The sequence below is a fragment of the Ictidomys tridecemlineatus genome, chromosome 11 (genome assembly GCF_052094955.1).
Source record: "Ictidomys tridecemlineatus isolate mIctTri1 chromosome 11, mIctTri1.hap1, whole genome shotgun sequence".
In the NCBI taxonomy this organism is placed as follows: Eukaryota; Metazoa; Chordata; class Mammalia; order Rodentia; family Sciuridae; genus Ictidomys; species Ictidomys tridecemlineatus.
Window position 1 is genome coordinate 17742307 of NC_135487.1, and position 12195 is coordinate 17754501.

A 12195-nucleotide genomic window follows, 5' to 3' on the forward strand; every position below is an offset into this window, starting at 1 on the left:
CTGCTTCAGTCTTACAGACGGGCACCACCATGCCTCACTCTGCTAATTTCTTGACTAGGTGACATCCTGAAGGGAGGGCTCAAATTCTACTTCCTAGCCCAGTGTGGTTGGCACAGCCGCAATCCCAGTTCCCAGAGAGGCTGAGGCAGGAGGATCACAAGGTTGAGGTCAGCCTGGGCAAATTAGTGAGATTCTGTCTCAAAAATAATATAGAGGGCTGGGGTTGTGGCTCAGTGGTAGAGTGATCGCCTTGTATGTGTGAGGCACCGGGGTTCAGATTCTCGGCACCACATATTAATTAATTAAATAAAGGTCTATGGACAACTAAACAAAATTTTTTAAAAATAAACAAAAGGGCTGGAGATGTGGCTCAGTGTTTGAGTACCCTGAGTTCAATCCCCAATACCAAATATATATGTATACATACATATACATGTTATAAAAGACAAACAATTTCAAACAAAATTGCTCTTTTTTCATTTTTGAAGTGTTTTATATACTTGCCTAGTTCTATTTTTTATTTGTAACTGTTGTGTTCATGTTATAGCTTGTGTAAATTTGTACAACAAATAATTTAAATTTTCATACTTGGTTGAATTATTTCCTCTTAATCATGTTTATCTCATGTTCATTCCACATTTCTTCAATCATATACTTTATAATTGGACTTCATTAAATATCAGACAAATGTTTATTCAAAAATAAATAAATAAAATAGAAAGGGTTGGGTTGAACTTTAGTGGCAGAGTGCTTGCCTAGCATGCCTGCAAGGCCCTGGGTTCAATCCCCAGTACCACAAGGAAAAAAGAAAAAAAAAAAACTGGTCTCTTTTTCTTTGTGGAAAGAATTGGGTAAGTACTCCCCTTTTGATAATAATCTCCCGTAGGGGCTGGGGATGTGGCTCAAGCGGTAGCGCGCTCGCCTAGCATGCGTGCGGCCCGGGTTCGATCCTCAGCAGCACCACATACCAACAAAGATGTTGTGTCCGCTGAGAACTAAGAAAAAATGAATAAATGTTAAAATTCTCTCGCTCTGTCCCCCTCTCTCTCACTCTCTCTTTAAAAAAAAAATAGCATTAAATAATAATAATAATCTCCCGTTCCTGAACCTCATATGTAAAACTAAGATATTAGATTAGCCTCAAGTCACCAGAGCAACTAAAGGAATGAACTTTGCTATCAGCAACTAAAGGCCTGAACTTTGCTATCAGGAGTCCTCACTGTGGCCTTGGACACATTAGTTTCTTCATCTGTAAAATGGGGATACTACCTACCCTACAGGGTTGCGTTAGGACTGAGTGAGATGAGTACCTATTAAAACATCTGTACAGACTACATTTTCAAAAGCATTTCCTGCTGTTCATCGTCTCTTAAGACTTCCAGCTATGACGGTTTGGTTTCTAATCTCAGGCCCACTTAATTTATGCCCAGATTCAACCACCAAAACCTTTCTCTGCACAACTCAGATCGCACCTTTTACTAATTTATTTTCTGTTTGACTCCCTCCACCGCCCCAGCCCAGCGCAGTGCTGGGGATCAGACCCAGGGCTTCAAGCAAGCTAGACTGGTACTCTACCACTGAGCTAAACTCCCAGCCACCCCCACCCCTGTTTGACTTCCTAACCTATGGTATAAGGTGGGGGAGAGATTTCTTGGGGCATTCTTTGTGCACCAATTAGATGATGAAGACAGCTGCCAGTCACTGAGCCACCTCCAGCTATCAGATGCCAACATTACAAGGTTTACAGATGAGAAAGCAAAAGCTCCAAAAAGGGAAGACTATACAGGTAGGAACAGAAGAATTGGACTCAAACCCAGCACTGTCTGCCCTTTCTATAGAATCCCACTCTAGTGATACAGGTGGGCAAAGATAAGCCAAGCTGGCAGTCCAGGCCCACTGCCAAGTAAGGGCTGGGGTGGAAACGACACCGGAGGTTGAAGGTAGGAGAATTATTATGGCGCTGCTCCCAGAAAACTTCTGAAGCTTGAGATACATGAGGATGAGGAAGTCCGAGGTCATGCTGCAGCCAAGTGCTCTTTGGAGGGCTGTACGGGAATCTTGGTCAGGGAGAATAGCAACCTCATACTGTCACCTTGCTCATAAATGTAAGCAAGAACCAGCAGTGTGGGAGGCAAGAGCCACAGCAAGCCCGGGGAGCAGGAGTGGCATTTACCAGGCATCAGGGTTTACCCCACCTCCCTCTGCCCAGGGCCTGTAGCAGTCAGACCCTCAGTGGATATCTTCCTGGGAGGGAGATTGGAGCCTTCCAATTTGCAGCTCAGTTTGGTTTAAAAAAAAATTCATAAGGGGAAGTCAGAGTCTTATTTTAGTAAAGCATATATTTGTATCAGAAAAACTTGGAAAATAGCTGGATGCTTTGCACACACCTGTGATCCCAGCAGCTTGGGAGGCTGAGGTAGGAGGATCACAAGTTCAAAGCCAGCCTCAGCAAAAGAGAGTCACTAAGCAACTCCATGAGACCCTGTCTCTAAATCAAATACAAAATAGGGCTGGGGATCTGGCTCAGTGGTGAGTGCCCCTGAGTTCAATAACTGGTACTGCCCCCCCCAAAAAAAAACTTGGAAAATAATAATTGCCATCATTAATTGAGGATGTATGTTGTGCGGACTGGCATACTTAACAATTCTCTGAGGCTGGGTTCTGGCACCTACTCACTGGCTGTTCCTGCTCAACGACTTCACTTTCTATATCTGTAAAAGCAGAAATGTGAGTAGGACCTACCTCATAGGATTATTGTGCAAATTAAATTCCCCATATTATTAATGTCAGTCTCCGCCAAGGGGGAGGAGGAATAGGTCCTTGTTCCCTGGTGTTGAAGATTAAACACCCAAAAAACACCAAGGCAAGTGTAGAAAGCACGTTTTATTTAAGCGAAGAAAATAGACTTCTCTGAAGAGTAGGGGACACAGACCTGGGAGTCTGCCAGAGGGGGTGCATCTTGATGTCTTAGCACCTTAACTTTGTAAACTAATCAGGTGTCCCCTAAAACAAACACATTTACAAAGATTAATCCCATTTATGTTAGATTAATGTGCTCATTTTTTTTCATAATGAGGATTGAACCCAGAGGTGCTTAACCACTAAGCCACATCCCCAACCCTTTTTATATTTTATTTAGAAACAAGGTCTCCCTGAATTGCTTAAGGCCTCGCTAAGGCTGGCTTTGAACTCTCAATCCTCCTGCCTCAGCCTCCCGAGCCACTGGGATTACAAGTATGCGCCACCATACCCAGCCTAATGTACCTGTTTTTTAACTATAACAACCAAGATATCAGACAAATGTAGTTAACGGTATTAGCCATCCTTTCCCTGTTGAAGAGGAAATCCTAGAAGCAATGAATTTTATTCTCTAGACATTCTATAGAAACCAACACTCTATTGCCTGACCACCTAGAGAAACTTATGGGTTAGTAATTTTAAAGACATCTTTACTCTCATCTGTTTTCCCAATTTAAACTTTTTCTTAAAGGATTAAGTCATGGGACTGGGGTTGTGGCTCAGTAGTAAAGTGCTCGCCTAGCATGGGCAAGGCCATGGGTACAATCCTCAACACCACATAAAAATAAATAGAGATATTGTGTCCAACTACATCTGAAAAATAAATATTAAAAAAGGATTAAGTCATGTGAACTAAAAGGTATTTGGATTCCTTTCTTCTTCGTAAATTTTAACTTATGAATGTTCATTTATATGTCAACCTTGGTACCAGGTAAATAATATGTAGACAGAGACACATATACACATACATACAATACACAGGTGCGTGTAAATGTACATAAAAACCAACAGGAAACAAGGATTTTTGAGCTTTCCCTTAAGTACTTGACCCCTGAATAAAGACAGTGGGGAAAATGGTGGAAAAACAAAACAAAAAACAACCTGTGTAGTCTGATAAAACAAGACTGATCAGAACAAAATATATTAATTTAGGTGCACAGATTCACACATGAATTCACCACAAAACCATGAGCTCAAAAAGTACAGAAATTTTTAAAAATACAGGAGTTCTACAAAAATAAATGTCATGGCCATAATTACTTAGTAAAGAAGCACAAGGAACATTTTTAGCAGACCAGAGTGTATTCTTTTCCAGATGTTTAAAGAATGAGGGAGCCCCACGAAGACCTGTACCTCTGAGAACATTTCATTTCCCCTCCCTGCGCTCTAGCTTGTAAGGAGGAACATGTTGAGAGAGCAGGGTCACAGACTGCAAGAGCCATTTAGATCCCACAGCAGCTTTGACTTTAAAAGTGACACTTTTTTTTTCCTTTGGTCCCAAATTGGCTTTGGGTTCAAAGCCAACTTGCCTCTGTAGCTTACATTCCAGATGCAAGCCTTGGAGAGGGAGAGAGAGAGAGAGAGAGAGAGAGAGAGAGAGAGAGAGATCTGGCAAAAAGCTAAGAAATAAGGAAAACTACCATTTTGAACTTGAGAGGCAAAATCTCCTTATACATAGAGCACTTTCGATCATTTATTTTCTTCTCCTTTTTGCAAAACTATTCTCTTAAGGTGTGGTGTTAAGCTTACATTTTCTCTGGATACCATTTTCTTTTTTTTTTTTTTTTTTTTTTTTTTTTCAATCTGCATTCTAATCCTAGGTTTATTCAATACGTTTTCATCACTCTACACAACAAAGTACAAACACAACCTTATCTAAAATGCTACAAAGTTACAAAACTCAAAAACAAATTTTATAGTACTGACTGTACAATGAGGAAAAAAAAGCAATATACACGTTGCCAAGGTATCCTGCAAGACCACCACAAATGGCAGTCAGAACAGGGGGCTCTGTAATGACCTTGCAGAGCTGGCTCTCAACTTGCTCACCAATTTGAGAGAGTAAGGGATATGTGGGGCAGGGGAGTGGAGAGGAGATGGAAAGACAGAACCATTTACAGCAATTAACAGGTGGGGGGACAACCCTAGAGGTTGGAAGAGAATTCAAATGTGTGTGGGGGAGGCCAGGCCTAACAGGAATGGCAGCTTGGTCCCCTGCAGACATAGCACAGCATCAGCAAGGGCACTAACCAGGTTTGCCAGACTAGCTCAGGTCATCTGTGAAAAAGCTGGGCCACACTGCCACCTGGAAACTTGCTGGTCCCTGCTGGCTCTGCCACTGAACAGACTTAGGAACAGGAATGGGTGAGCTCTCTAGCCAGAAAACTGCAGGGCCCCTCAATGGACATAGCCCTGAACCATGAGCACTTCTGCAGTCAGAATCTGACTGCAGAGGAAAGGCCTCAACTGCTGCTTTTGAAGCCTGCCAAGTGAGGGGGTCTTTCCTGCTGACCCTCCTTCAGCTAGAAAAGTGACACAACTGGGCTGGGTGGAATATAAGGTATAGATGAGCTTCGGTGGCCCTTTTATCGGGAGGAATTTGAACTGGAGCGGCTTCTGTGGCGGCGGCGGCCGGGAGAGCGGGACCGCCTGCGCATGGGGGACCTGCGTCTTGGAGAGCGTGACCTCCTCCTCATCCGTGGGGGTGACCTACGCCACATGGGAGGTGGCGGCAGCATTCTCCTGGGAGGGCTGAATCGCCTGGGGGGTGGCCTAGGCCAGGGGGCCAACACAGCAGTAGCAGTAATCTCCTGGCCATCAATTTGTCCTCCATCCATGTGCTTCAGCGCCTTCTCAGCTTCATCTGGATTCTCAAACTCCACATATGCATAGCCTTTGGATAGATGAGGATGCATCCTTTCCACAGGCATGTCAATCATTTTAATTTTTCCATAGGTAGAAAATATCTCCATGATGTGATCCTTGGTCACATTCCTGGTGAGTCTTCCAATATGCACTTTGGTAGGTTTAGGGGAAGGGCTCCGCCTTTTCCTTTCCTTTTCATCTCTTTTAGGTGGCTTAGATTTGGAGCGGGAGCGCCGCCTGTTGTCGTGTCTGCGCCGAGAAGGGCTGGGAGATCCAGAGGAACTGCTGGAACTGGAGCTGCGGGATGTACTGGAGCTTCCCGAGCGGCTGGATGCAGATGAAGAGCTGGAGCCACTACTTGAGCCTGTGCTGGTACTGGATCCTGAGCTGGAGGTGGAACTGGACCGAGACCTGGTACTACTGCTTCCACTGGAAGCACTGCGCCTCTTCCGAGTCTTATCCCTGCCACGGTCCTTCTCGCTTGACTCCTTGGTGGTCCCTTTGTCTTTAGAGCGATCTTTGGACTTCTCATCAGAGCGGTCCTTGCGTTTGGTAGGAGAAGGAGCCCTAGTGCTGGACTTTTTATTATTTTCTTTGACTCCTAGCAAGCTCTTCTTTTTCACTCCTGATAAATCCATTCTCCCCTTGAGGTGTTCAAAGCAGGAATGGCGGCCTCACTTATCTGAACTCTCACTTCTAACTTGAGTCTGAGAAACGATCCCTAATCGATTGCAATTTACGCCAAAGAGCAGCATCTTCCCGCCGCCACCACCTCCTTCTGCTCTCCTCAGCCGCTGAGGCTGACGCCGCTATTTCGTCAGATTAAGGAGCGGGGGGATACCATTTTCCATTCCCCTAATTGGTAATCAGGCCAGGTCTGGATACAGAAAATTATAAGGCATCTCCTTTTCCTCAACCGTGATTAGGTCATCCTCTGTCATTACCTTTTTATTTATTTATTTAATTTATTTTTTAGATGTAGATGGTCACAACACAATGCCTTTATTTTTACTGGTGCTGAGGATCGAACCCAGGTCCCATTCCATGTGAGGCGAGCGCTCTACCACTGAGCCACAACCCCAGCCCACCTTTTTATTTTTATAATATTTTCCTTTAGTTGTAGATGGACACAATGACTTTATTTATTTTTATGTGGTGCTGAGGATCGAACCCAGGGCCTCACAAGTGCTAGGTGAGCACTCTTCCACTGAGCCACAACCCCAGCCAGACTGTCATTACCTTTAAGAATGAGGCTCCCCTGGGAACAAAATTTGGAGCATCTAGCAGTCAGCAGTTCCTTCCCCTCCTTCCATGACCTCTGGATTTAACTGCTGCCTTCCCAGTGTGATAATAATTTCTCTCCACCTTTATGGGTGACCATGAAAAAGGTGCAAGCCTCCAGATTACCCACCCTTGCTGGGTGACTTCTTACCCTGGGAGACCTTGCAACCCTAGATGCCTTCTTTTCCTTTTTTTAATCATTTTTAGTTGTAGTTGGACATAATACCTTTATTTTATTTATTTATTTTTATGTGCTGCTGAGAATTGAACCCAGTGCCTCACACGTGCTAGGCAAGCGCTTCACCACTGAGCCCCAGCCCCAGCCCCTAGATGCCTTTCTTGTAATAAGCCTGGTCTGTCTGTGAACCTACCATCCGTAAATAAACTTCGGGTGGGGGATGGGGCCTCCCTCAGGATGGAGGGTCATAGCTGAATCTAATTTACATTTCTGGCACAATTTGGGTCCTTTCCTTGCACATAGGAAGGGAATCTCAGACTATTTTCCTTCCTTTTTGCAGAACAGGCTAAGCTGCATAATGCTATTACAATTTATGCTTCCCTCTGAGGACCATGATTCCCCATGGGAGAGTTTGTATCGGGGCCATGCTTGGCAGCGGAAGAAAATGAGGCACTTTTTCTTGAGCATCTGTGGGTCAGCCTTGCCCCTGTTTTCCAGCATGCAGGCCAGCGGTGACCCGGGCATTACTGTGGAGATTGAAGCTCCCATCTGCATATGAGAAAACAGAACTCAGGCACCCGCAACCAAGAGACTGCCCACTCTGCTAGGGACAGCTCCTTAAGGAGCTCTACTGGTCAGCAAACCCACCTCTCATCCTCACGTCCTGCCAGATTTATTGCTGCATCACCGGTGAGGATGCAAGAGTCTTCTTTTTGCCACATGCCAAAGACCTGGAGAAATCAAACTTAGTGGCGATTACTGGTTTTCCCTGAAACTAAGAAACTTCCAAATGTGATACTCCAAATCTCCTTCTGTTAAGCAAAGTCCAAGAACTCTGTGCAAGGCCAGAGTCAGTAGGGATAAAGGCTGGAATAAAGAGCTTATGCTTGCTGTGGGCCAAAGGGGTCTGTCTCCAGAGGGTGAGGAGAAATCTAATGGTTGTTGACAGCTTAATGTCCTTTTCCCAGAAAAATCTAAGGAAGAGATCAATTGAAAGGCTCAGGCCTTTTTTTTCTTTTTAATTTTTTAATAACATTTATTTATTTAATGTGGTACTAAGCATGGAACCTGGTGCCTCACAGGTGCTTAGGCAAGTGCTCTACCACTGAGCTACAGCCCCAGCCCCTCAGGGCTTTCTGTAGGAACTCTTTCATGTAAAATGTCCCTCTCTCAACAGCCAGAGTCTAATTGGCAAGGGAAAGGGGGCTTTCCCTTGGGAGGCACGTGTCACCGCAGGATGCCCAGAGGGGTGTTGGGAGTGGAGGTCAGGGGAGAAGCCTTTGAGATTGACCGTAAGTGGCCCCCGCCAGAATCTTGCTTCCCTCCTTTATGCAACTCCTCACATACAAAGGCAGATTGGGATCAGAGGCCGTTGTCCACTAGTGCCAGGGTGTCCACTGAGCCAGGGTGGGAGAGGAGGCCCATGCGCGGAGTCCAACGTGCCAGACCCGCGAGGGCAGGTGGCTAAGAGCCACAAAGAGCCATGAAACCTTCCGCCCCAGTTTGAAGAGTGGCAGCCTGCACCTACTGCAGTTAAGTGGTTGACGGGTGCCCCAAAGTGTCCTCCAGAGGGAGAGAGAAAAAGACAGAAAGATGCACCTCAGAAAGATATGAGAAGCGGAGGGGCTTGCCTTGGCGATGATCCCAGGCGAGGCCCCAGCTGGTTCGGGTCTCAGAGGTCAGGAACAGGTCCTGGTTCCCCGGAGTGGAACATTCAACACCCAAGAAATGCAGAAGCGAGGGTAGAAAGCACGTTTTATTTAAGAAAAGGACAGAGACAGACTTCTCCAAAGAGAAGGGGCCGGAGCTGGGAGTCCACAGGAAGAGGTGTGTCTTGCTCCTTTACTGACCCCAGGACTCCTCTTTTAATTATGGCCTTTTCTCCCCCACACACCATATGTGCCTGGGAGCAGGGACGTGGGGGTTGTTAGCCACCCAGAGTGCCCGGGAGCACAATCACAGCGGTTAACAACCCACTGACCTCTGATAACCAGTCCTCATCCTCTCTCGACCCCTGTCATTCATTACCTACACTGACTGCCTGACCTGCATCCCTGCCCAGGCCAAGGGGGGCTGCAGGCAGATTGCTTTGTGGCAAAGAAAGCACGTGGGGGGGGGGTCAGCACAGTGTGCTCATTTTATGGAATTATTCTCTCCACCTGGTGTTCCCACCATCCTCATCTATCTGTCCCCTTACACTATCACATGATTATATGTATAGAAAGGTGTACCCAAGGCTGGGCACAGTGGTACATACCAGTAATCCCATAGCTCCAGAGGCTGAGGCAAGATCATGGCAATTGGAGGCCCACCTTGGCAACTTAAAATTTTTTAAAGGGGGTGGGGTTGGGGATGTAACTCAGTGGTAAAGCACTCCTGGGTTTAATCTCCAGTACCATGCCCCCCCCAAAAAAAAAGTGTTTCCCCAAAACAAAATTATGAGAACAAGAGTCTAAACTCAACTGATGGTTATTTTTCCAAACTGAACTTCTCTCCCTCTCATCTTAGCAGCTCTGGAGAGCTTTTTGAGGTCTCTAGGCTCATATAAAACTTGAGTGTTGGGAAGACCTTGGAGGCCAGCCATTCACCTTCCAAGCTCACCCAGGAAAATAGTGGACTTCAGGAGTCACCTAACTACTTCTTTATCCCAATTAGTCCTGAACAAAGCTCTTTCTGGGCCTGTTTCCCACTTGGGTTAGATGGCTCTGGAAGTTTCTGTTCTTCGAGTGTAGGGAGTCTGCTTTGCTTTTAGGTAATTTCCTGAAACACTCTTAGGAGTTTGGACCACTCTGAGGTTAGTTGACTTGATCCTAGCAGCTCAGGAGGAAAGTAGTCTGAGTCCTGCCCTTCACCTGAGTCCTGCCTTCCATGTTCCATAAATTTTCATGCTTTTCCAAGTTTCAGCTTTTCCTTCCAATGGGAGCATCCTCCCTTACCTTATCCATTGGGAAAAAAAAAATTCCCTTTATTCAAGAACCAATTCAAACATCCCCTTCTATGAAATCATAGCTGGTTCGCCCCCGCGTCCCCCAAGCAGAATCACAGACTGCACTCTAAAGCTCTACAGCCACAATAGCATTTCTCATTCACGCTGTGATTATTACTGTCAGAGGCCCCCTCTTGGACAATGAACGCTTCAAGGGAAGAGACCCTCATTTCATCTTGCCTGCCACACAGTAGGTATCAATAAATGTTATGGTTCGAATATGAGGTGTCCCCCCCAAAGCTCATGGAGCAATGCAGGACTGGAGAGAAAAGGGGGTGCAGCACATATTCCAGTGTGACCTGACTTTTCATCCTCGCTGAGAGGGCTGTGACCCAATAGTACCATAGTGCTCTATGTCCTGCTGCATTTCATTCTGTCTTTGAACAAGCACCCACTAAGTACCCCCATGAGGAACTGTGCTAGACCCTGAGATGGTCATCAGAGAAGACTTGACACTGGAACAGAGTCGCTTTGCGTGTCTAGACAGACCCCTCTTATTTTGCAGGTCTCAACACAACTCTTCCTCCCAGTGGCCTGTCCTGATCTTTAATCTAGAATGTTGCCCTCCCCCATTTCTCTCTTCTCATATTACCCTCCTAACTGCTGCCCAGCATTTGGTGAAACTGGAAGTCACCTTGCTGTTTGTCTTTCCCCATGTGAATGAATGTAGCTCCATAGTTCCCTACAGACTTGTCCTTTTGTTGAGCGCTCTATCCCCAGAGCCTATGCCAAAACCAGCACCTGGCCCACAGCAGGCACTTAATAAATATATTATTCCATAATACATATGTTCTTATAATCTATAAATTCCCTCACTAATTTGCTCTTCAGTTATGCCCAATCTGAGATTGAACCTATCCACTGAGTTCTTCCTTTCTGTCTTATTTATTTATTGGTACAGGGGTCGAACTCAGGGGAGCTTTACCACTGAGCCACATCCCCAGCCCTTTTTATTTTTTATTTTGAGACAGGGTCTCACTAGGTTGCCTAGGGCCCCGCTAAATTGCTGAGGCTGGCTTCAAACTTGCAATCCTCCTGCCTCAGTCTCCTGAGTGGCTGGGATTAGAGGCAACGTCTCCTGCACCTGGCAAGTTCTTCATTTCTAATTGTGGCATTTCTCAGCTCAAGGATTTCCATTTGATTCTTTTCTCTAATTTCTGGTTCTCACCGGTCACAGTGGCACATACCTGTAATCCCAACAACTTGACAGGTTGAGGCAGGAGGACTGCATGTTTGAGGGGCCAACCTCAGCAACTTAGCCAGGTCCTAAGCAATTTAGTGAAAGCCTGTCTCAAAATAAAAAATAAAAAGGGCTGGGGGTGTTGGCTTAGTGTTTGGTGTTCAATCCCCAGTACCAAAAAACAAAAACAAAAATTCCAGTTCTCAGATTTAGCATAATTATCTGAACGTTTCATTGACAATTTCATCATCTGCATTTTCCGTGAAACTACTATTTGTTGGTTGGTTTTGTCGTGTTGGCTGGGCGGCCTGGGCTGTGGTTTCCTGTTCACTCTTACCTCTCAAGTGCAACCCCCCCCCCCCCAGGTCCCAACTCAAAGCCTAGTGGGGGCAGTTGTCTGGCCTCCTTTCTCAAAGGGTCCTGAACCAGTTTTTTCTCCCTTTGGCCCCATAAGTGTATAAAAAGCTCTGCTCAGTTCTTAGCTGTCTCTTTTTGAAGTGACAACTACTATCAAGGGAAAGGCAGCCCCAATGAAAGGCTCACCTCTCTGGGGCCTTGTTCTTTCCTTCATTGGTAACTTGGCTCTTGGGAGCCCGTAATGACTATCGGCTGAACAAATGAACACAGCACCAAGTCGTGGCGGCAGGAGGGGACGCCTGGCATTCATCCCCACACCTATTCATGTTCTAAGCCGCGCGGGGCTGCGGAGGTGGTAAGGCCGGCCTAGACCACGTGGTCAGCAGACACAATCTTTAGAGCAGTGGTCAGCAGAGGGACTCTGGGAACAACTCTCCCTCCGGGAGGGAGTCTCCCAGGGGAGAGGAAAGTCCCTCTAGGGCAGGGACTTCTGAGCCAAATCTTGAAGAGAAACAGGAGAGCCCACAGGTAGCACAGGTGCACGGGAGG

At 46.1% G+C, this 12195-nt stretch overlaps 1 protein-coding gene across 1 annotated transcript; it reads right to left on the bottom strand.

The window, feature by feature from the left end:
- Positions 1-4603: 4603 nt before the first annotated feature.
- On the bottom strand, positions 4604-6489 carry LOC144367957 (RNA-binding protein with serine-rich domain 1). Its single transcript, XM_078025674.1, has one exon. The coding sequence runs from the start codon at positions 6300-6302 to the stop codon at positions 5385-5387; it is 918 nt and encodes a 305-aa protein (XP_077881800.1). The 5' UTR covers positions 6303-6489; the 3' UTR covers positions 4604-5384.
- Positions 6490-12195: the final 5706 nt, after the last annotated feature.